We start from the raw sequence: 23,813 nt of genomic DNA on the forward strand, positions 1-23,813 counted from the left end.
ATTTTTGTATTATGCTTACACGGTAGTCTTATTATAAGACGCTCAAAGAATTTAGAGATACTTTTATATGGGCTAAATTCTTTGGATCGTCTTATTGGAGAAAAGTCAAAAATGTGTTGGACACCAGAACATTTAAATTTTCATCAATTGCGATTCGTCAATTGCAAAATAACATTACCAACTCATTCAGTTTTAGTTCAGAAGTCTATTTTTACCTGAAATATCGTCGAATTGAAGTTAGAAAGGCATAAATTCTTCAGTTAAACTTCTGCTTAAATCGCAAAACAATCACTTACCTGTAGCCATGTCATGAAACTGATTTAAATATGAACCAATCAGAAGAAGGCATAACGGTGTAACGTGAACGCGTAATTTTATTTAACATGAGCATTTAACACCGACTTTTACCTTACTAGACTAGTATGCTAATCTTTGTCAATTTAATAAGCATATGTTCAAAACAGATATGGTGCAGTTTCTTTTCACTCTTCTTCGTTTCAGCAAGTTTTTATGCATGTCTTTTTCGCACCTCTGTGTGTGTTGCGTTATGTACTTACATTCTACGTTACATAGGACGGTATACTGTACGATCTGTATCAATATTATTTATATACATGTAACCAGTCACAAATTCTATTTAAAAGTTGTCTCCCTTGTGTGCATAGTTGTTTTTAGCCTATTTTCTTTCCTGTACATTGAATCTGTTGGGCAAGTTTTCTTTCCCGCTCTGGCAGTAGTATTTCATGGGTTGAGCTGGAAGGACATGTTTTTTCAAATGTAATTTAAGAGCCGTGCTTCTTTGAGAGCTTAACATCTGCACGGAGAATCCTGTGTGTAAGATCAGTGTGTGAGGGTAAAGCAGCCATTCCATAAATGGTTGTCTTCATATCTGGAATTCAACATTGAATATTTAATATGTAGCACTATAATAAAGTATAAAATAACCTTATAAAAGGTTTACATGTTCTTCCTGAACATTAACGAACCCGCACTCGTGGAACAATATAATTAAGTATAATTAATATATAAATACCACCAGTGTTACAAAATGGCGCCCAACGTGTGTTTTTAACAGAATATAAATTTTAAGACATTTTAAGTGCTACTTTGTGCTAAACTATTTTTTTCAACTATTGTCGACATATTGCAAAATGTGATCGACGAGGACATCGAGTTTCGGCTTCGGGAGGAGCAGGAGCCGCTCGGGTTGGCAGACCAGATATCGTATGTACATGTACTGTACATGGGGTTGCTGTTCGTTGCTGTTCCATCTGCAGATGTTTGTACTTCACCTGGACGTTTTGGTGCAGTTTTAAGTGGCCATTGTGCTGCCGCTTTTGTTTCAAGTTTCCAGTTATACTGGTTGGACTATTTTGTGGGTATTTTGCCCTCATAACGCAAATCTTCAAGACCGTCATCCTGCTCGTTAGATCTTCACGGAAGATGGGAACAATTAACATTTCAAATTTCCATTAATGTGAACATTGAACTATTGAACAATTGTGCATCTAGTGGCTGAAAAAAATTGTGTACAGTATCCAGGTCAACTGAGCGTGAGTAGAGTTTTTGTATGAAAGGTTCACTTGCATGATATATTAATATTTGGTGATGGAATATCTCTATTTTAATATAAAACCTAGTTAATTAACTAATATTGCATTTAATTCTGTAGAAATGCTGCTATTGTCTTTAAAATAAGTTAATTTTTTTAATTCACGTGTATTGAGAAAGTTAAACTATTGGCAACCTTCCAGTGTTGGTGTCTGTTTTTTTCATGGAAATTGCTCACCTTTTGTATACAAAGTCTTAAAACTGGATCAATCCTGTTTAACAGTGATTTAATCTTGTGTTATACTTTTACAAGGTGTTTGATTGCTTGATAATTTTGGTGTTTTGTGACATCACATAATTTCTTACATTTCATTGGTTGACTTTATGAATGACATTCACTGACCAGTCTTTTGTAGTAGTAATTCCTTTTAGGGAATACACAGATAGTAAAACTTGTGTTTTGGTTGTACAATGTACATGAATGGTAGTAGTTTTGTGTAGTGTAGACATGATGCATAGGTTCTTGTAGTATTGCTGTGTGGATTACAAGGTAAGTGAAACAGAAAAAAAATTAAATTGAAATATTGGTTGAATAATTAAATCAGTGACCGAAAAAAAAAATTATAAATAATAATAAATAATAATTGTTGTGGCATAAGGCATGAATGTAGGTGTTGCTATATGCACAACAACAACAGTAGTCATCAACAACAACAACAGTAGTCATCAACAACAACAGTAGTCAACAACAACAACAGTAGTCATCAACAACAACAACAGTAGTCATCAACAACAACAGTAGTCATCAACAACAACAGTAGTCATCAACAACAACAACAACAATGATCATCAACAACAACAACAATAGTGATCAACAACAACAACAATAGTAGTCAACAATAATAAACAACAGTAACAACAATACGTCAAATATTAAACAATTATTCGCAATTTGTTTTATTATTATGGCATTTAATGTGGTTTATTTAAATCTGAATTTGAAAAATATTTGATATAGTTTGTACTTGGATGTTTATTGTGACATTCATTACCATTGATTGGAATTGAACTTGCATGTGGAAGGGAAATAGTTATTTTGCATTTGAGTTGAAGTGTGATGTTTGTATTTGAAGCATTTAAGTGGGTACAAACTGGAATAAGGGAATTGGAGTGGAAATAATTTCAAGTTGAATACTGTGTTCAATTATTTTATATTGTGATGTGTTATTGACATTACACACATTCAACAGAAATAAATTACACATTGTATTATGCAAACAACTTGTGTGTGTACAGTAAAATAAAGTGTCTTGAAGTAGCATATTTGGACATTGTTGTGTCGTAATAAATATGTGCCTGTGTATGAACAATATAGTGTGAAATTGACAATTATTTGGCGTGAACATTCAAAGCGAATCGTGTTCTTGAAAAGTGTTGAATCGTGAAGTTGTGTTTTATTGTGAACAGCTCAAATGACACTGGCGTAATGTGTTTTGAGATTGAATTTTTTTAATTTGTAGTACATGGGTAACTGGATTTCAACCTCAAGTGACAATTGTATGGTGTTTATTGAGTATATGTTATACCAATAATCAATAAATGTTATGTGAACATTTATTTAGTTTTATGATGTGTAATTTATATGAGTTTGCTGTATGTGGTGACTTTAGGAGGTAGTGAAGTGATATTCAATTTTTTTTATTGAAGTCTAGTAATAGTAGAAACATGTCTAGCGAGGATTTGAAGTCAAATGAAGCATCTGGTGGTACTGAAGTTACCGCTGCTCAATTAAAATTATTGAAAGCTTTTGAAGAGCTTCATATTGATACAGAGTTTGAGACAGCTGCCGACTTAGCTACTTTTATGCACAATTTTAGTGTAGTAAAGCCAAAAACAAAGTCTAATGTGATTATAAAACAAGACCCTGTACATACTGATAACGAAAGTAATGTTCATGGGGGACAGTTTGCATCCTTTAATTTCCCTAAAATACAAAATTTTAGTGGGGAACAAAATAAGGGAGAAGTTTCTTGGCCATGTTTTAAATTTGAAGTTGATTCTCTATTGGCTGAAGGATTGTTCAGTCAAGAACAAATATTACATGGTATACGAAAGGCTGCCAAAGGAAACGCAGCAGAAAGTCTTAGGAGGCTAGGTGTTGGAGTGAATCTTCAACAAGTTTTGATTAAATTAGAAAGTGTATATGGTGACATTGAAAGTAAGGAAGTTATTCTAAGAAGTTTGTATAATTGTACACAAAAACCCAATGAATCGGTGTCATCTTTTGCATCGAGAGTGGAAGATCTTTTTGATAAAGCTGTGGGTGTAGGTGGTGTTAAAAAGAATGATTTTGAAATTTTGAAAGGTGTTTTATACCAAGGTTTGAGAAAAGAGTTGAAACACATGGCAGCATACAAACATGATACTGTGAATAATTATGATACCTTTAAAATTGAGCTGCGAAAATTAGAATTGGATTTGATTGATGAAAAGAATAGTGTAACAAAACCTTGTAAACCAGTAGTAACACCTGAAACTTCTGAGATTAATGAAATCAAGAACCTTTTGAAAAAAATAAATGAACGCATAGATAAAATTGAAAATGAAAAATCAGGTAAGTATGAGCATGTTCAGTACAGACCCTATACCAGTAGAGGTGAGAGGCGAGGACAGTTTTATCCCAATAGAGGGGAAAGGCGGGGTTTCCAAAGTCAGGTAGGTAGAAATTTTCGACCCTCTAGGCCAACCTCCAGTTTTACGTTTGCCAGATCCTGTCATAAATGTGGACAAACTGGACATTTTCAAGCTCAGTGCCCAAACTAGACTGTGCTCCAGTTAGGGGATCGAACCTGAGCACTAAATCTATGAAAGATCCCACATTAGTAGGGGAGATCAGCGAGGTAAGTATAGTGTTAAGTAACATCAATACCAGAGCATTGTTAGACACTGGATCTTGTGTAAGTATCATTTCAGAAAGTTTTTACAACAATAATTGTAAAAACATCAGCTTAGAGCCATTGAATGATTTACTTAACATTGAATGTGCTGATGGTAATCAGTTGCCATATCTTGGTTTTATTGAACTTGAAGTACACATTTGTGAAGGACTTGAGAGTTCGAAACCAAGTTATTGTTTATTTTTAGTGTCACCCGACACAAAATATTCTTCAAAAGTACCAGTTATTCTGGGAACCAATATTTTGAACAGATTGTTGGAAGAATGTCATGATACATTTGGTGAACAGTTTTTACAGAAAGCTAAGTTACATACACCATGGTATTTGAGCTTTAGAGCTATTTCATTGAGAGAAAAGTCTTTGAAAAGAAACAATGGCAGAGTTGCAATTGTAAGAAGTTTGAACAGAGAGACTATTTTGTTGAAGCCAAATGAAGTAAGAAATTTTAAATGTTATACAGATAAACACATTGCTTATCCATCTTCAAGTGTTATAACTGTAGCTTGTACTGATGCACACATTCCAGATTTCATTGATGTTACACCTTCTGTGAATGTGTTTGAATTTGGTAAATACAATGAAATATTTGTCACATTGTCAAATTTGACAACAAACACAGTTGCCATTCAACCTAAAGCAATTTTAGGGGAGTTACAACCTGTAACCATAACAACGGAAATTACAAATGTGAAAGAAAGTGATTTAGATTACAAAAGATTAGAAATTGTTCACAATATTGTGATCGAAAATAATGATCTACTTACTGCTGAACAAATTGTTGAAATTAAAAACTTTGTTGTTAAAACATAAAGATATTTTTTCAACAAGTGATACAGATATCGGTCAATGTTCAGAAACTACACACCGAATTGACTTGACGAATGACACACCTTTTAAATTGCGTCATAGGCGTATACCGCCTGACATGGTTGACGAAGTGCGGGAGCACTTAGAACAATTACACTCATGTGGTGTAATTAGACCATCAAAGTCACCATTTGCTTCACCAATTGTTTTGGTTAGGAAACGCAATGGGAAATTAAGAATGTGTGTCGATTACAGAACTTTGAATGAAAGAACAATAAAAGACTCTTATGCTTTGCCAAGACTTGAAGAAATATTTGATTGTTTAAATGGTGCTCAATACTTTACTACTTTGGACATGAAGTCAGGATATCACCAAATTGAAATAGAAGAATCACATAAACAAAGAACAGCATTTACTTTAGGACCATTTGGACTTTGGGAGTTTAATAAAATGGCTTTTGGTTTGACGAATTCGCCTGCCACATATCAGAGAGCAATGACTGAATGTCTTGGTGATTTAAACATGAAAATTTGTGTCGTTTTTATTGACGATATTATTATTTATAGCAAAACTTACAACATTTGGATAATATAGAACAAGTATTTGAACGTTTAAAATCTTGGAATTTGAAGCTTGCACCTGAAAAGTGTAAATTTTTTAGAAAGAATGTATCTTTTCTGGGTCATGTTGTGGGCAGTGATGGAGTAAAAACTGACCCTGAAAAAATTGATAAAGTTAGTAAGTGGCCAACACCTACAAATCCAGATGAACTTCGAAGTTTCCTTGCTTTTGCAGGATATTATCGTCGTTTTGTAAAAGATTTCAGCACCATTACACGTTGTTTGGCGGATTTACTTCCACCCACTAGTGAAAAAAAAGGGAAATTGAAGTCTAAAAAAGAATGGCAATGGGGTGCAGATCACCAGAAAAGTTTTGAACTTTTGAAAGGTATTTTAACTTCTTCGCCTGTATTGGCATATCCCAATTTTAAACTTCCTTTTGAATTGCATACTGATGCTTCTTCCAAAGGACTTGGTGCAATTTTATATCAAGAACAAGATGGGCTCAAACGCGTAATTTCATACGCTAGTAGATCTTTGTCCCCATCTGAAAAAAACTACTCAGCTTTTAAATTGGAGTTTTTAGCTCTAAAATGGGCAGTAACAGAAAAGTTTTCTGATTACTTGACCAACAATCACTTTCGTGTGTTAACAGATAATAATCCGTTAACATATATTTTAACAACTGCTAAATTAGATGCTACTGGCCAACGTTGGGTATCAGCATTAAGTTCTTTTTCTTTTGACATTCAATACCGTAGAGGTATAAATAACAAAGATGCGGATGCTATGAGCCGTTAACCATATTCTCAACTGGAGTCAGGTAAGTATTCAATGGACACTGATGTAGTGAACGCAATATGTGGTTGTATTTCACCACCTTTTGTAGAACTACTGCCATCAATGAATGTCAATATTGTTGAAATTACTGAAAATCCTGGAAAGCCAATGGCTCAAATTGAACTAAGAGAAATTAGAAAACAACAAAGAATGGATCCTTTGATTGACAAATGGAGAATAGCCACCATCGATAAAATAATTCCACAATGTTTTCCAGAGAAGACCAAATAATGAAAAAACAATTTAGTAATTTTGTCATTAAAAGAGGAATCTTATTTAGAAAGATTAGGGAAAATGATGAAACTGTTGAACAATTAGTTTTACCTATAGTTTATAGGCAACAAGTTCTTTGTGGTCTACACAAGGATGTTGGTCATCCCGGAAAAGACAGAACAGCACGTTTGCTGCGAGAGCGTTTTTACTGGCCATTTATGTTAACTGATGTTGAAAACTGGATTTTAAATTGTGACAGATGTTTGAGAAGAAAAACCTCAACGAACATCAGAGCTCCATTGATAAATGTTAATACCACATATCCTTTGGAGTTAGTTTGCTTTGATTTTCTGAGTGTTGAACCTTGTAAGGGTGGATATTCAAATATTTTGGTTATTACTGATTATTTTACTAAGTTTGCCATGGCTATACCAACAAAAAACCAAACTGCAAAAACTACTGCAGAAATATTCTATAATAATTTCATTGTGCACTATGGTATACCTACAAGGTTACATAGTGACCAAGGTGCCAACTTTGAATCTGAAATCATCAAAGAATTGTGTACAATTGGAAACATTAAAAAATCACATACTTCTGTTTATCATCCACAAGGAAACTCTGGTCCAGAGCGATTCAACCGTACACTTTTAGACATGCTTGGAACATTGGAAAATTCAGAAAAACAAAATTGGAAGAAATATGTAAACTCTTTAGTATATAGCTATAATTGCATACCTCATGAGTCCACTAAATTGTCTCCCTTTGAAGTGATGTTTGGTCGTAAACCAAAATTGTTTATTGATGCTGTTTTTGAGAAAGCAAACCCTGATTCAAATCAGAAAAGTTTTTCAGAATATATTGCGGATTTGCAATGTAGAATGCAGAAAACCAGGGATATTGTTGAAAAACACATTGATAAAGCAAAATTTAAACAAAAGTCAGTGTATGACAGGAAAGCTAAAGCAGCTAAACTTGAAGTAGGGACAGAGTTTTGGTCAAGATACTTGCTTTCAAAGAAAAACATAAGATATCAGACAAATTTGAAGAAGAACTTTATACTGTAATTAAACAAATTAATGATAATGTGCCAGTTTATAAAGTTCAGGGCTTAGAAACAAAAAGTATAAAAACTCTACATCGAAATCATTTGCATTTGGTTGCAAATCAAGATGAAGAAATCATTAGGATAAATGATTCTGCAGGACAAAAAGAACCGGTACCGGACGAGTATAAAGAAAATGTTTCTGTAAAAGAGAAACTTGATGGGGAAGAAAGTGACGTCACTGAGTCAGAAGATGAACTAGTGCAACTTGTATTTGGGGACGCCCAAACGAAGACTGTTGTTACGGATGATCAAGTTGTAGTTCATGTATCAGATAATGGACATACTGAATGTCCAAATACTGTCATTCAAGATGACAGTACATTTGAAAATGTTGAACATGTAGGAGTTACAAGTGAAGACCAAGATGGTGTAAATGTAGAAGAAAGCCCTGTTCTTACTGAAAATGTTGATGAGGTATTAGAACCAAGTACTGAAGAAAGGGAGAGTGTGCAAGTGAATGATGTAATCGAGTCATCGAATGAGGTTAGAGAGCGTGTTGAAGATCAAGATGGAAGAGAGATACCAAAACCTGCACCAAGAAGGTCAGACAGAGTAAGAAATGTCCCAGATAGGTATAAAGATTTTAAAATGTATGCATGTGTAAATATGCGAGAAAATTCATGGTTCACTATTCTCGAAGAGTTTATGAACAGTGAATTGATTGAAACAATGAGCCCAGATATGGTAAAACGAATTATAAATAGTATTATGCAATAGATTTGCAAACTCACTGTGTAATAATGATATTGTATGTAAAATTTTGTTGTTGCTTTTCATGTGTGTATTATATTGTGTGTTTTTTTACAATCAGTATGCATTGTGTTGCATCAAATAGCCAGATGTTTGATACATAATTTATATTCTATGTTGTGTGTTTTATTTTGTTCTAAATATGTGTTAGTCTATGTGAGGACACATATTAAAAACAGAGGAGAGCTAAATGTGCTGGCTACATGGTAAGTATTAGTAGTCTGTATCTGTAGTATGTACAGATCTAGTTTTACGAGTTGTATATTTGTACTTGTATAGTTAGTTACTGTACAATTGTAGTGGTAATGTATTGTAAGTTGGTGTAATGCTTACTTTATTGTATTGGTATAGTACTGTATCATAGTAAGTTTGTATTTTCTTATGTAAGACAGACTATGTTATGTGACAGGGAAATTCTTGTGACATTTGACAAATATTATGGACATACACATGTTATGATGAGGACATCATTTCTGAGCTGGGGGAAGTGTGTAACCAGTCCCAAATTCTATTTAAAAGTTGTCTCCCTTGTGTGCATAGTTGTTTTTAGCCTATTTTCTTTCCTGTACATTGAATCTGTTGGGCAAGTTTTCTTTCCCGCTCTGGCAGTAGTATTTCATGGGTTGAGCTGGAAGGACATGTTTTTTCAAATGTAATTTAAGAGCCGTGCTTCTTTGAGAGCTTAACATCTGCACGGAGAATCCTGTGTGTAAGATCAGTGCGTGAGGGTAAAGCAGCCATTCCATAAATGGTTGTCTTCATATCTGGAATTCAACATTGAATATTTAATATGTAGCACTATAATAAAGTATAAAATAACCTTATAAAAGGTTTACATGTCTTAAATCTTCCTGAACATTAACGAACCCGCACTCGTAGAACAATATAATTAAGTATAATTAATATATAAATACCACCATTGTTACATACAGTATAAAAATAAACGATGAAATTTATTTTAGAACTTTTTCATAGTCACTTTAGAAAAAAAAAATGCTAAATTATTCCAGAAAAGTATAATAACATCGGTTTACTATGTAAAGCTCCGCGCCACAACAGACGAACGCAAACTGTATTTTACGCTGTTTATTCTTCCGCATTTAAACAAGATGCTTTACACCGAGGTCGTGTTATCGATTTATATCTACACAACGAGCGAATCGAGAGATATTGAAAAATGAATAGTGGTTGGATTTAAATTGATCAGGCGTGCAAAAGTGTCATTACATAATTTTTACGGAATATTATCGAGAAATGAATTATCTACACAGGTAAGTAAATATTATTGCAATCCGCTGATATTAAGTGTCTTATATCGGGGCTTGAATGTTGCGCACAAAAACCTTGCGCAACAATAAAGACAAAGAATGAAAAAATTCCAACACATATCGAATGTTTCAGCCGTTGGACGCTCCAAATATTACCAATAGACCGTTCCATAATCGATAAATTGACCGCCGCCATATTGTCAGTCACGTGACTGTCCGCCATTACACTGCTGCTAACGTGTGCGAGTCTGCGATTCCAAAAGCCAAAGACATAGAGAATACCCGCTTCACCGTTGTCGGATAAATAAATTACTTAATGAATTAATGTGAGGCGATTATCACATTTTTGTTGTTTAAATGATTGTTTGAAGTTGAGATTGATTGTTACAAATAAAATGTTTAAAATGCTTTCGTGTATTTGTTTTTTTAACCGGGTTTTCCGAAGGAAAAAACTGGTTATTAGATTGGCGAATGCGGGCGGGCTGGCTGGCTGGCTGGCTGGCTGGCTGGCTGGCGGGCTGGCGGGCTGGCGGGCTGGCGGGCTGGCGGAATAAGCTTGTCCGGGCCATAACTATGTCGTTCATTGTCAGATTTTAAAATCATTTGGCACATTTGTTCACCATCATTGGACGGTGTGTCGCGCGAAATAATTACGTCGATATCTCCAAGGTCAAGGTCACACTTTGAGTTCAAAGGTCAAAAATGGCCATAAATGAGCTTGTCCGAGCCATAACTATGTCGTTCATCGTCAGATTTTAAAATCATTTGGCACATTTGTTCACCATCATTGGACGGTGTGTCGCGCGAAATAATTACGTCGATATCTCCAAGGTCAAGGTCACACTTTGAATTCAAAGGTCAAAAATGGCCATAAATGAGCTTGTCCTGGCCATAACTATGTCATTCATTGTGAGATTTTAAAATCATTTGGCACATTTGTTCACCATCATGGGACGGTGTGTCCCACGAAAGAATCACGTCAATATCTCCAATGTCAAGGTCGCCACGACTAAAAATAGATTTAAAAAAAAAAAAAACACTTACAAAGGGGGTTATTTTTTTTTTGGTCATTTCAAAAGTTCAGTTTGAGTTTTCTCCCTTTATCAGATTTTTTTTCACAATGAAAACCTGGTTTTGTGACAATTTTGTCCCTTGTTATCTGTAATCAAGTGGTAATCATCGGTGAAAATTTGCCGGTTCAGTCGCTCATACTATGTCTTTGATTAGACTTGTTACTTTTAACGTTTCACAAACAATTCACGCATGTATTGTTGTGTTGATTTTAATAGCCGCAACATCAAGCAGATTATATTTTAATTAATACTTATAAAAGATTCTCGCGCAATTAATTACCGCTAATTGTTTGTAATTGATCTCATTTGGTAAAAATCTACATTCCAAAATCATTACATATTATATTAAGTATGATATTTTTGATACGTCTTCCATTATTTTTCTTGTTCTAACTGATATCAGAGATAAAAAATTGTGGTTTGGATTTATATTTATTTTTTTAGATGGAATTTTGTCACGTTAAAAAACGAGCTTTTTATCATGAGAGAGTGATATTGATCTTGACGACCTTTTATGTGATTATTCGGAAGATGAAGAGAATGCGATCTATGTGATATATCTATATTTTCATCTTTGAATCATTTAACAGCTATAAAGCTAAAAATACTAAACATTGTATTTTATAGGTATTTGAAGTAACGCAAAACATATGGATAACGACTCCAAATGTTTAGTCAATTAATCCACACAAAAAACTCAGATAAAAAAACACCTAAATAATATTTCAAAAATATATTATTAAGCGCCAAACGAATTTATTAATACATTCATTTGCAACTTTAAAAACGCGGCATAAGCATCAAATTAAAGATTATCTGAAGACTGAAAGGCCGACAATTTGACACAATAAAGAGCTCTATGCATAAGCCGTAATATTTTTTTGCAGAAAAGCTTCAATAAATTATAATAGTAATACATCTAATTATAAAAATATAATTATCAATGGCATGCGGACGCTAGTGTGATAAATAAATGAGTGTTAGAAAGTGTAAGGAGTGCTTTGAAAATAAACATACTACAAAGCCATATTAAAAGCAAAGGACATGACAGTATTTACATGTAATTTTAATTTGATGGGTTTTGTACAAAGAATGACGCTATTGAGGAATATTAACATACAACTGAAAAAACACAACTTCATATGATGCAAATTGAACTGTGTACTCATGTTTATTGAAAACTCGTTACTAGTGAGTATGAGTGACACATATCTAACATTTTAACACACATATATTTATATACATATATATTTTTTTAAATATTTTTTACCTCTGTTTGGTGTCAAATGTAATTTATTGTTTTATGATATCGTTCGTGCATTGCCGTAACATCAAATGTTCATACGGAATGACGTAGTTTTATTTAACCGATACCCGCTAAATACGTTAAATGTTTTATTTTTATATATTTTTTAAATACTTTATTTTTTTCATAAATTAAACGGGCTAGTATCTTTACGGTGTACAATTTCTGATATTCTATATTGGACATAACTTTTAATTTGTAAAATATGTAACATATCTTATTTACGCAACTGTTAAGTATGTCGGAGGAAAATTATCTTACCAAATGACTGCTTAAGACTACCAGGAAGATGAGACATGGTGGCATCATCAATTGTGTTTAATGACCAGATTGTCATCTGCCACCCAGTGTGGTTTATGACACCATGTGGTTAGTTAAGTCTGGACAATATCTGATCAAAACGAGATAATCGGAGTATGCAGAACAAAGGGGCAATTAAACACTGGAATGCAAAGGCATACACGATTTAAAGATTGATGCAAATAATCAAATGAAAAATATTGCATTTAATTTAATTAAATGCTTTTTTTAATGTGTCAATGTGTTAGTTTTCGAAGATAACCAAGACCATGTAATGACGGCCTTAGAATTTAGAAAGAAATTCATCCGTTGAATAATCGGTGCTCTCTTATATATGTTACCGATTGATAAGCAGCAGTGTAATGGCGGACGCGGAGAGAATTCAGGGGAGATAATTATGTAATGACTAAATTATGGAACGGTCTATATAAAAAGTAGCTTAATAGTTGAGAGCGTCAACAAGTTGGACTAGCTTACACGGGAGATAAATGCAGCAAAAAGTTAACCGGAACTGATTGAATGAGTTATGTTTTGAAATGTGCATATGGATATAGAAGGCTTTATTATTTTCAAATAAACTTGTTTGCTGATTGAAAACAAATGCCATGACAATGTTTTAAAATACTAATTTTGTAAGTTGAATTATTTTAAATGATTTTCCGAAGGGTAAACTTAATTTGCTATTTTTGACAAAAAACTGCATATTCCGTCTTGCCTAACCTGTTATCATACAAAATAAATTTTACCCTTTATTTTTACATCTTCTCACATTGACACTTAATCCCGAAAGAAATTATTGCGGTCAAAAGAATTAACGTTTTTTTGCAGCATTATTCTAAACTGGTTGACTGACTGTAGTTAATGACCTTGGTATGATTCCAATATCAGAGGGTGGGGATTTTTTTTTCATGACTCTTTGTCAATTTTTCTCTCATTATTAAAACATGATTTTATATATTTATTTGAATATATTGGGGTCCTGGGCCCATATGCTATCCAGGGTGCGTTACTTCCACCTGTGGTTGAACATTGTTGACCTTATTACGAATTTAAAGACATTAGGCTCAAACGAAAGATTGCCATCATTGTTCACATTGATTTTGATCACATTTAATACTGGGGGCAATGCATAATAGGTAAAATGTGCATTTAAAAAGGTTTTCATAAATATTGTTAATAAGTTTAAAATAGTGTTTATTAAAATATTTGTTTTAAGGTTTGTCATTGCATTATGCACGCGATTCGCATAGTTAACATCAGTCTACAGATTTTCCTCACCTCAGACTTCACCTCAATCACACCCCTGCTCTGGGAAATCAATTCAACGAATTTGCTTGTTACATTTTGTTTTAACTCAATAATATTGATAATATTAATATTATTTTAATGGAATGTGTTAAATGTCAGCATGTTCAGTAATGTTAATGTTATACATTGATAGATTGAAGACATCAGGACTACGGACAAAGAATTATGGGGTGATGGAAACCTTACCTTGTGCATCCACTGATGGGCTTATACAAGTGAGGAATGAAGATGGCCCCATAGTGCTAGCTCATCTTATACAAGTGAGGAATGAAGATGGCCCCATAGTGCTAGATCATCAACATCTCTATCAACAAACATTGGTGAAGTCAGGCCAGTGTGATGTTACTATTATAGTTGGTGATCAGGTACTTTCAAGTAGTTTATCCTGTTTTTTTGTGATCACCATTTTTCATCATCAACAGTCTTTGTGAACACTCTAGATGCCACACTTATGCTCCATTTTTAAAGAAACTTGGTGGAATTGTTTGTGCCAAGTAGAGTGGGTCATGTGGTGTTACAAACTAGGTAAAGAAAAGCTTGTTAACACTCTAGTTGTCACATTTTTCGTCCAGTCATCTTGAAACATTCCAGAAATTTTTATCCCAATGATATCTTGACCTGGCTGCACGTAAGGCAGTTAAGAAACCATATTGTACACTGTTGTGGCATTTGACACCATATTGGTATTCTTAAGTAAGTAGGTCAACAGACTGTGTGTCACTAATTCTAAGTTTATTGTGTCGCCTGACTATGGTCAGGGGACATATCTATAGGTGTTACTTGTGGCGGCTGCAGTCGCGGCGTCACACTTTTCGAAAAAGGCTCATAACTTCTGTGTCCCTTTAGATATTGCTTTCATATTCGGTATGCATGTGTATCTAGACAACACCTTTCCATGCTCATACAATTTTTGACCCCTGTGACCTTGACATTGAACTTGAGGTCAGCGTTCAAGTTTCAAAATCTGCAACCGCGATTCGAAAAAGGCTCATAACTTCTGTGTCCCTTCAGATATTGCTTTCATATTTGGTATGCATGTGTATCTGGACAACACGTTTTCATGCGCATACAATTTTTTACCCCTGTGACCTTGACCTTGAACTTGAGATCAGCGTTCAGGTTTCGAACTCTGCAACCGTGATTCAAAAAAGCTCATAACTTCTGTGTCCCTTCAGATATTGCTTTCATATTTGGTATACATGTGTATCTGGACAACACCTTTTCATGCGCATTCAATTTTTGACCCCTGTGACTTTGACCTTGAACTTAAGGTAGCGCACCTCTAATGATTTCCCGCGATTTATTTTACGATCAATGCCGATCTTCAACGATCGATTATTTCCGATAGATGCATTTTATTTTTTTCAAACTTCGAATTTTGATATATGTTTACCTAATTCATTTAGATTACATTATTTTCACTATAAATATTGACTTTGATCCAATTATCATCTGAAAAAAACGATTTCGCGATTTCTTCAAAGATCAACTAGCCTTTGTACCTGTTTACTTATGGATATCTCATTTAAAGTTGCACTGATATGAAGTTGTCATGGCCGAGTGGTTAAGGCGATGGAATTAAAATATTTTGGGATCTTCCCGCGCAGGTTCGAATCTTGCCGACATCGCATTCTTTTTGCGACGCGTTTTATTTCTTTTCTAACATAATTTGATTTAATATAGCATATAAGCTATGTTTATTGATAAATATGTTGAAAATTGTATACACATCCTTCAATTTTTATACGCCCGTCTATGACGGGACGTATTATGGTATACCCCGCGTCCGTCTGTCCGTCTGTTAATGTCGTACGCTACGTCAAATATCCTTTGACAGATTTTCTTCAAATTTTAACACAATCTTAATATTGATAAACCCTGATCCCCTTTCGTTTTTGACGGAATTCTGAATTGTCGTTCCAGAGTTATGGGACTTTGTTCGTCAAAATTTCGTGATTTCATTGAATGTCCTACTGTAGCTCAAATATCCTTCGATGGATTTTTTTCAAATTTCAACACAATCTTAATATTGATAAACCCTGATCCCCTTTCGTTTTTGACGGAATTCTGAATTGTCGTTCCAGAGTTATGGGACTTTGTTCGTCAAAATTTCGTGATTTCATTGAATGTCCTACTGTAGCTCAAATATCCTTCGATGGATTTTTTTCAAATTTCAACACAATCTTAATATTGATAAACCCTGATCGCCTTTCGTTTTTGACGGAATTCTGAATTGTCGTTCCAGAGTTATGGGACTTTGTTCGTCAAAATTTCGTGATTTCATTGAATGTCCTACTGTAGCTCAAATATCCTTCGATGGATTTTTTTCAAATTTCAACACAATCTTAATATTGATAAACCCTGATCCCCTTTCGTTTTTGACGGAATTCTGAATTGTCGTTCCAGAGTTATGGGACTTTGTTCGTCAAAATTTCGTTATTTCATTGAATGTCCTACCGTAGCTCAAATATCCTTCGATGGATTTTTTGTCAAATTTCAACACAATCTTAATATTGATAAACCCTGATCCCCTTTCGTTTTTGACGGAATTCTGAATTGTTGTTCCACAGTTATGGGACTTTGTTGAATGTCAAGGAGACGGCGCTCCATGCTCATGTACTTATAAAATAAACCATGTATTCAAATACAAATAAACTGAAGTAAAAAAATGATTCAAAGGGTTATTTATTACCTTACTACTTCATTGGCGAACGACGGGCGTATCATGCGCTCATGGCGCAGCTCTTTATTTAAATTAAAACAACGTTATGGCTAAATTGGGTAATTTACTGCTGAAAATACGAATGATGCATGTTGCATTTTAATTTTTATTTCAAAAAGTAAACGGTAAATCTGTCTATTTCTTGGTATTTTTGCTGTATATAGTGTTTCTATAAAAATTAAGTTTAAACTATAACTTAAATGATACTATTTTAAATTTTATGACACTTTGTTTTTAACCGACCCAATTTTTACTTGGCTGAAATCAATTACATTTCATGGCGCTATTCCATAGATAAAAAATTGTAAAAAATAAATGTCTGTAAAAGAATACTTATTTCATCATGTTTAAACTTAAAACACCTTTACTGCATCTGTACACACCAACTGCATGCCCATATTTGGAAATTTGAATGAATTATTGAACTTTTATATACCCCAGGGGTGAAAATAAAATGGACAAAGCCGAGCGTGAGGGTGGTTTTGAAAAAATCGGTATATTTTTTTTAAAAGCATGGAAAGCCTACCTACAAATTTGCATGTAGTTCAGTGAAATGATGCTGATTAGGAAAATAATTAATTAAATTATATTTGGATATGTACCCATTAGAGGTGCGCTACCTTAAGGTCAGCGTTCAGGTTTCAAAATCTGTGACCGCAATTCGAAAAAGGCTCATAACTTCTGTGTCCCTTCAGATATTGCTTTCATATTTGGTATGCATGTGTATCTGGACAACACCTTTCCATGCTCATAAAATTGTTGACCCCTTTGACCTTGACCTTGAACTTGAGGTCAGCGTTCAGGTTTCAAAATCTGCAACCGCGATTCGAAAATGGCTTATAACTATTGTGTCCCTTCAGATATTGCTTTCATATTTGGTATGCATGTGTATCTGGACAACACCTTTACATGCGAATAAAACTTTTGACCCCTGGGACCTTGACCTTGAACTTGAGGTCAGCGTTCAGGTTTCAAAATCTGCGACCTTGACTTGTAAAAAGGCTCATAACTACTGTGTCCCTTCAGATATTGCTGTCATATTTGGTAGGCATGTGTATCTGGACAAGACCTTTCCATGGGCATAAAAGTTTTTACCCCTGTGACCTTGACCTCGAACTTAGGGTCTGATTTAGATTTCGAAATCTGCGACCGCGACCCAAAAAAGGTTCATAACTTCTATGTCTTGAGCTTTACTTTAAGCATTTTTAATAATAATAATAATAATAAACAATTTGATATTCCTGAACTTTGACAGTTATAAAGATGTTGTTGAACTAGAAACGTACTACAGCCACCACAAATCTGTGTGGATAGCAGTTTAGAATTTAAGAATAGACAAATTGTAGCACAAAGGAGGGCATATTGTGTTTGGTCTGTCTGTGTGTTTTTGTCTGTTTGCTATTAGATTTACAATATTCATACACAATTAGTTTGGTCATTCATTAAAAAAAGTTTTGCTTATTCAATTTCAATATGTTACTAAATAGGACAAAAAAGGGTAAAAGGCGACACATCCAACTCGCGGAGTTCTAGTATATATAATATTTGCTAAGAAGCTTCAATTTTGCAATCGCTATTATAAAACGTCTACTCTGACATCAAACCTCTGTACACTATATATAAACCTCTGGACAAAATATGCACCTAAAGGTGCTTCCTATCCTAAGCAATATAAAATTTGCATACTGATGTGTAACATGTGGGTGCTAGCTGGTAAAATTTTATAATTTATGAGATTTGGAAAAGGGACAGTGTGAGCGACAAAGTGTTTATAAGTTGGAAATAAACTAGAATACTGAAAATAGAAATGAGATTATTGTTAAATTTGGTGGAAAAAATGTTTCTGACGGAACAATAAATTACCAAAATATTGGTCATTATCACACTTAAAACTGTTTTCTGATAAGGAATGGAAATTATGTCATGAATTCTGAATTTCTGATATGTAAACAGCAAAAAGGGAGCGAAATTTAAATACATGTACTTTAAGAAATGTGATACTGCAAGAATAAGGAGTATATAAGTCAAAGTTCAAACACTGAGCCATGTTAAAGTTGTTTCATGCCAACGTTGCTAAGTAAAACAAGCAACGGAAATTGAAGCTGCACAGTAATTACTGTAATCAATATGTAATCAATATATAAATATAAAGGAGTTTTCTGAATACTATTACACATGACCTTTTCAAAAATGGGTTTTATCAGCTTTTATGCCATACCAGGCCAGCGTAGCACACAGTCTGATAATGAGTTACCCTTTCCATTAATGAGACCACGAAACATAGGGGAGCTTTTTATGCGAACATGGCAGTTCCTGATGCTAAGGCAACACATAAGCAACGTTGGCCAGATATGGCATTCAGTGTTTTTTTTCACCATTTTGGGAATGGGGCCAGGGCCCTTTAGATTGGGAAAATTTGTGGCGTTTTGACTAAAATTTGAAAACTAGTGTTGTTGTTGTTTTGCTAAAAAAATGCTTCAAAATTGAGGATACAAGTGTGTCCAGTATTATATTTACAAAGGTTGAACTTATATGGATGGGAGATGAACAAAATATTGAGATCTAAAACAACAATTTTTTTTTTTTGAAACCTTCCATTGGGAATTTTTAGCTCCCATTTGAGAAAAATATATACTTTTTTCCATTGGAAATGGGTTACCGGACCCGATTTTGAATAAAAAAAAACACTGGCATAAGACCCATTTTTGAATGACACAGTTCATATTTGATGACAGTATGTTCATGTTACAGGAGCTGAAGGCACACTGGAGTGTTCTGCGGAAGTACCCATTTTTTGAAGGCCTCTACAACAGTGGAATGAAGGAAAGACAGGAAGGTATAAGGGGTGATGTAACAGAAATATGTTTGGGTTACCTCCACTTTGACCTTGGCCAAAATGCACATGAATGTTTAAATAAAATATGTTCTAACCATTTTGTAACTTTGTTTTTGTTGTTAATTGGTGTTTTTTGAAGTTTATATACTACTGGCATTTAAATTAATGCAATCATATGTTGTAATTTTGTGTTAGCCTGCATCAAGCGCAAATCTCTGTAAATTCTGCATGTATTCATATGAACCTTTATTTATGCTTTTCAATGTAATAATGATTTGTAAATGACCTATGCCCCTACACTTAACAAATAAATGAGCTGTGTTCTTGGAAAACAGTGTTAAACGTAAATGCATAGTGTCCTCACAGGTTAATCAGGGACGACGCTTTCCACCTTAAGTGGATTTCAGCTAAGAAGTGACTTGCTTAATTTTTATGCTCCCCGAAATAAATTTCGGCGGAGCATATAGTTGCCAGTTTGTCCTTCCTTACTTACTTCCTTACTTTCTTCCGTCACACTTTTGCTACCGTTTCTCATAGCACCTTCAATACTTTTCCCATACGCTTTCATATTTGGCATGTAGGTACCTTGCATGGACCTCTACCTTTTGATGAGGTTTGAGTTCACTGGGGTCAAGGTCACCGAGGCTAATAATAGACTTCCTTCTGTCACACTTTTGCTTCCGTTTCTCATAGCGCCTTCAATACTTTACCAATTGCTTTCATATTTGGCATGTAGGTACCTTGCATGGACCTCTACCTTTTGATGAGGTTTGAGGTCACTGGGGTCAAGGTCACCGAGGCTAATATTAGATTTGTTTAGGTGTTTATTAACACATACATTGACAAAGCGCATCATCGGGGAGCATCCATCAGTTTTACTGATATTCTTGTTTTTTAAAGCAACGTGTTGTCCCTGATTAGTCTGTGCATTCAGCACAGTCTAATCTGGGACGAGTCATGACAATACACACATGCATTTAGCCTGGTTTTCCCAGAGTGGCGCTCAAATAGAATTTTGTCCTAAACTTGTTTTGTTTAATGCCAGGTAGAGTCAATATTGGAATCGGAGAGTCTGAAGCTGTACGAGAGATAATGTGCTTCATGTACACAAGTCAAATCAGCTTAATGAGGAGCAACATACAGGATGTTCTAGAACTTGCTGACTATCTTCAGTTGGACAGATTGAGAACCATGTGTTTTGATTACCTGAGAAGAAATGTTTCACCTTCAACATGTGTTACACCTTTCTTTGGCCACTAGGTACTCTGCTGATATCTATGATGAATTGCTGATGTACTTTTGGGGGCACATTCCGCAAGTGCTCCGTACACAAGATGCACTTGAACTACCGCTTGATATTCTCAGGAAAGTTGTTAAGAAACCTTGCCTGAGTTATGTTTCAAGGGCATTACTTTTCCAGTTTTTGGTGCGATGGGTGGAGCATTGCCCAAAGGAACGAGAAACATACTTTGAGAGCATGTTTTGCAGTTTGGATCTCTCAAAAATGGGCTATTTATTTTGTAAAGACTACGTTGAAACATGCAAGTATGTGCAGAATTCAAACACCTGTAAGCAGTGGTATGACAAATCAGATCAAAGCATACCAACTAGCTGTGAAGCAAATGCAATAATTATTCTTGGTGGCTTGGATAAAAATAGCTCAGGGACTAAGGAAGTATTTGTGTATCTTCTTGATGAGCAGCGCTGGGTACGTATTGCTGACATACCATGGGAAGTAGAAACTCCAAGTCTAACTTACAATGCCAGCACTAACTGTTTACATGTATTTGATAGACTTTATGGGACCTGTTTGGATGAAACAACCAGATACAATATTAAGTGTTATAAGTTCAGTTTTGGGATGAATGAATGGTCAAGTGATGAGCTCTTCATTAGCAAAAGTGCATCCGAATCTTTGACTATTTCCAAGGTAAAAGATGTTTTATTCCTTAATGCTACAGGCAAATGTTGCGTGGTTGCCATGTGTAAAGATAAGACCAACCCCAAAGCCTCTCACGTATGTGTAAGCATTGGGAACCATAGTAGTTACAATCCCTTCAAAGTTATCTGTTCTGATGTCGGTTCAGATATACAAACCTGTATTGTGAAAGATAGATATGTGTGTATAATTGTATTAGTTCTACCCACACAAGGCCACTATGAGAAATTAGATTGCAGGGGTTTGCATCTGTTGCTCCTAGACACTATGGTTGAATGTGAGGTCAGCATTGAGCGTTACTCCATTGCACCTTGCTATTCTTCTCTTGATGCCATCAAGTGCTTTGCTCTGAATGACTGTGTGTACATTACAATACCGTACATTACTGACAACATTTTCGAATCCGATGGACATAGATTTGATGTCCAAGAAAGAAAATGGTGTGAATTTAAGTTTCCACAGTTAAAAAGCAATTGTGTGCCAATCTTGCTGAGGTATTATGGGTACACAACCGTAAGAAACACGATCTACATATTTGGGGGAAAGCAATATACATCCAATATTGTAAAGCGTGGATATAAATTGGACATGAAATTGAAGAGATGTCACAAGATGCAGCCCATGCCAGCCCACAGGTATCATTGCAAGGCTATTTCTGCATGCATCCTATCAAATGTGTGCCACAAGGAGTGTCCACATTGCAAATATAGCCCCAAGCCAACCAGGACCTGACCACCATTTGCTATAAGGAGTGTCCACATTCCACACAAGTCCCCAAGGATACCAAGATCAAAGAAAATGAATTTCACATGAAATATTGGGCCTAAAGCAGAACACTGGCTACTTATCACTGAATTTGAAATACCAATTAAATGTTTGTGTAACATTTGGTTGAACACTAGATAAGTTTGTGTTTAACATATATTTACACATATATTTAAATAACAAATGTCAATTTTTACTCTTCAGAATATGAATTGATGTGATGTTAAGAATGTTTGTGATAACATTACTGTACATGGTGTCAAGTCATATATTTAGTCTTAATGTTTATGTTCTTAAGTATTCTGTATTTATTTATTATGTTATTGCATTACATCGATATTTTGCTTGTTACATTTATAATTATTTTCTTGCAAAGATCATCTTATACAATACGGGAAAATAATGTGTTATGTATTGTGTATCCCAATATTTCTATTTGTCATCTGAATCAAAATTAAAGCATTTGCTAAATAACTTGTAACCTGTCTTGTGAGAGGGAATATATCTTTGTATACCCCAACTTAAAGTAGGCAGCAGGACTATATAGAAATATGTATGTTATATTGTAAGGCTGTGTTGAAAGCCACGATTTATCTTCCCCATTAGGTGGCGGATTTCATAGGATGACTTTTTGAACCATCAATTTCAATAGATTTCTTTTTAATCAAAATACTGTTTCTAGGGCTCTATCTTATGCTTGCTATACATTTAAGAATTTGTATGAAGCTCCATGTGATCAGCTTGATATAGCTGTCACAAAGGCGGTTCAGTGTACGTGTTTTGTAATTCATCATGCATTTATACCAAAACTTACCACACATTGTTACCATGTTGAAAGGGCATGGGGAATTTAAATACTCTGTCTCTTGCTCAAACGTTAATATCATGCTTGGAAATAGCGTCAAATTTAGGCACCATAAGTTTTCCCTGCAGCCTGTCTGTCAGTGTATCATGTATCATGCAAAGTTAAAATGACCTACTTTGGTAAACATGCACAGATTGTTTGTTGTGTAAAAAGCCCGTGTGAAAGCTCAATGATGAAGGTCACAGTTAAAGGGCCAAACACACTAGCCGCTTATAGTTGATTTTTGTAAAGAGGAAACATCCTGTGAACATAAAATACCATAAAACAAAAAGCGTTGTCCCTGACCAGTCTGTTTTTATTGCACAGTCTAATCTGGGTTGATACTTTACACACATGCATTAATCCCCGTTTTCTCAGGGCCAGGTCAATATTTTTATGCCCCCAGATCAAATGATCAGGGGATATATTGTTTTTGGCCTGTCTGTCTGTCATTGTATGTGTGTGTCTGTCCCAAAACTTTAACCTTGCTCATCGAATGAAAACTCTTGGGTCTATGTTCTTTAAACTTCACATGTGCATGCACCTCATTGAGATCTACAATCAAACATGGTTTGAGGTCACTAGGTCGAAGGTCAAGGTCACTGGGTGCATTGTGTTTCACAAACACAGCTCTTGTTCAATTAAATAATTCTTAATTAAGATAT

The 23,813-nt window shown here is 34.7% G+C and overlaps 1 protein-coding gene across 1 annotated transcript; it reads left to right on the plus strand.

Annotated features, from left to right (window-relative positions):
- Positions 1–9,941: 9,941 nt before the first annotated feature.
- On the plus strand, positions 9,942–21,848 carry LOC127879694 (actin-binding protein IPP-like). The gene is made up of 4 exons (XM_052426690.1): positions 9,942–10,058; positions 14,176–14,407; positions 19,516–19,600; positions 20,646–21,848. The coding sequence occupies exons 1-4, from the start codon at positions 10,042–10,044 to the stop codon at positions 20,858–20,860; spliced, it is 549 nt and encodes a 182-aa protein (XP_052282650.1). The 5' UTR covers positions 9,942–10,041; the 3' UTR covers positions 20,861–21,848.
- The last annotated feature ends 1,965 nt before the right edge of the window (positions 21,849–23,813 follow it).

This window comes from Dreissena polymorpha, chromosome 4 (assembly GCF_020536995.1).
Source record: "Dreissena polymorpha isolate Duluth1 chromosome 4, UMN_Dpol_1.0, whole genome shotgun sequence".
Classification (NCBI taxonomy): Eukaryota; Metazoa; Mollusca; class Bivalvia; order Myida; family Dreissenidae; genus Dreissena; species Dreissena polymorpha.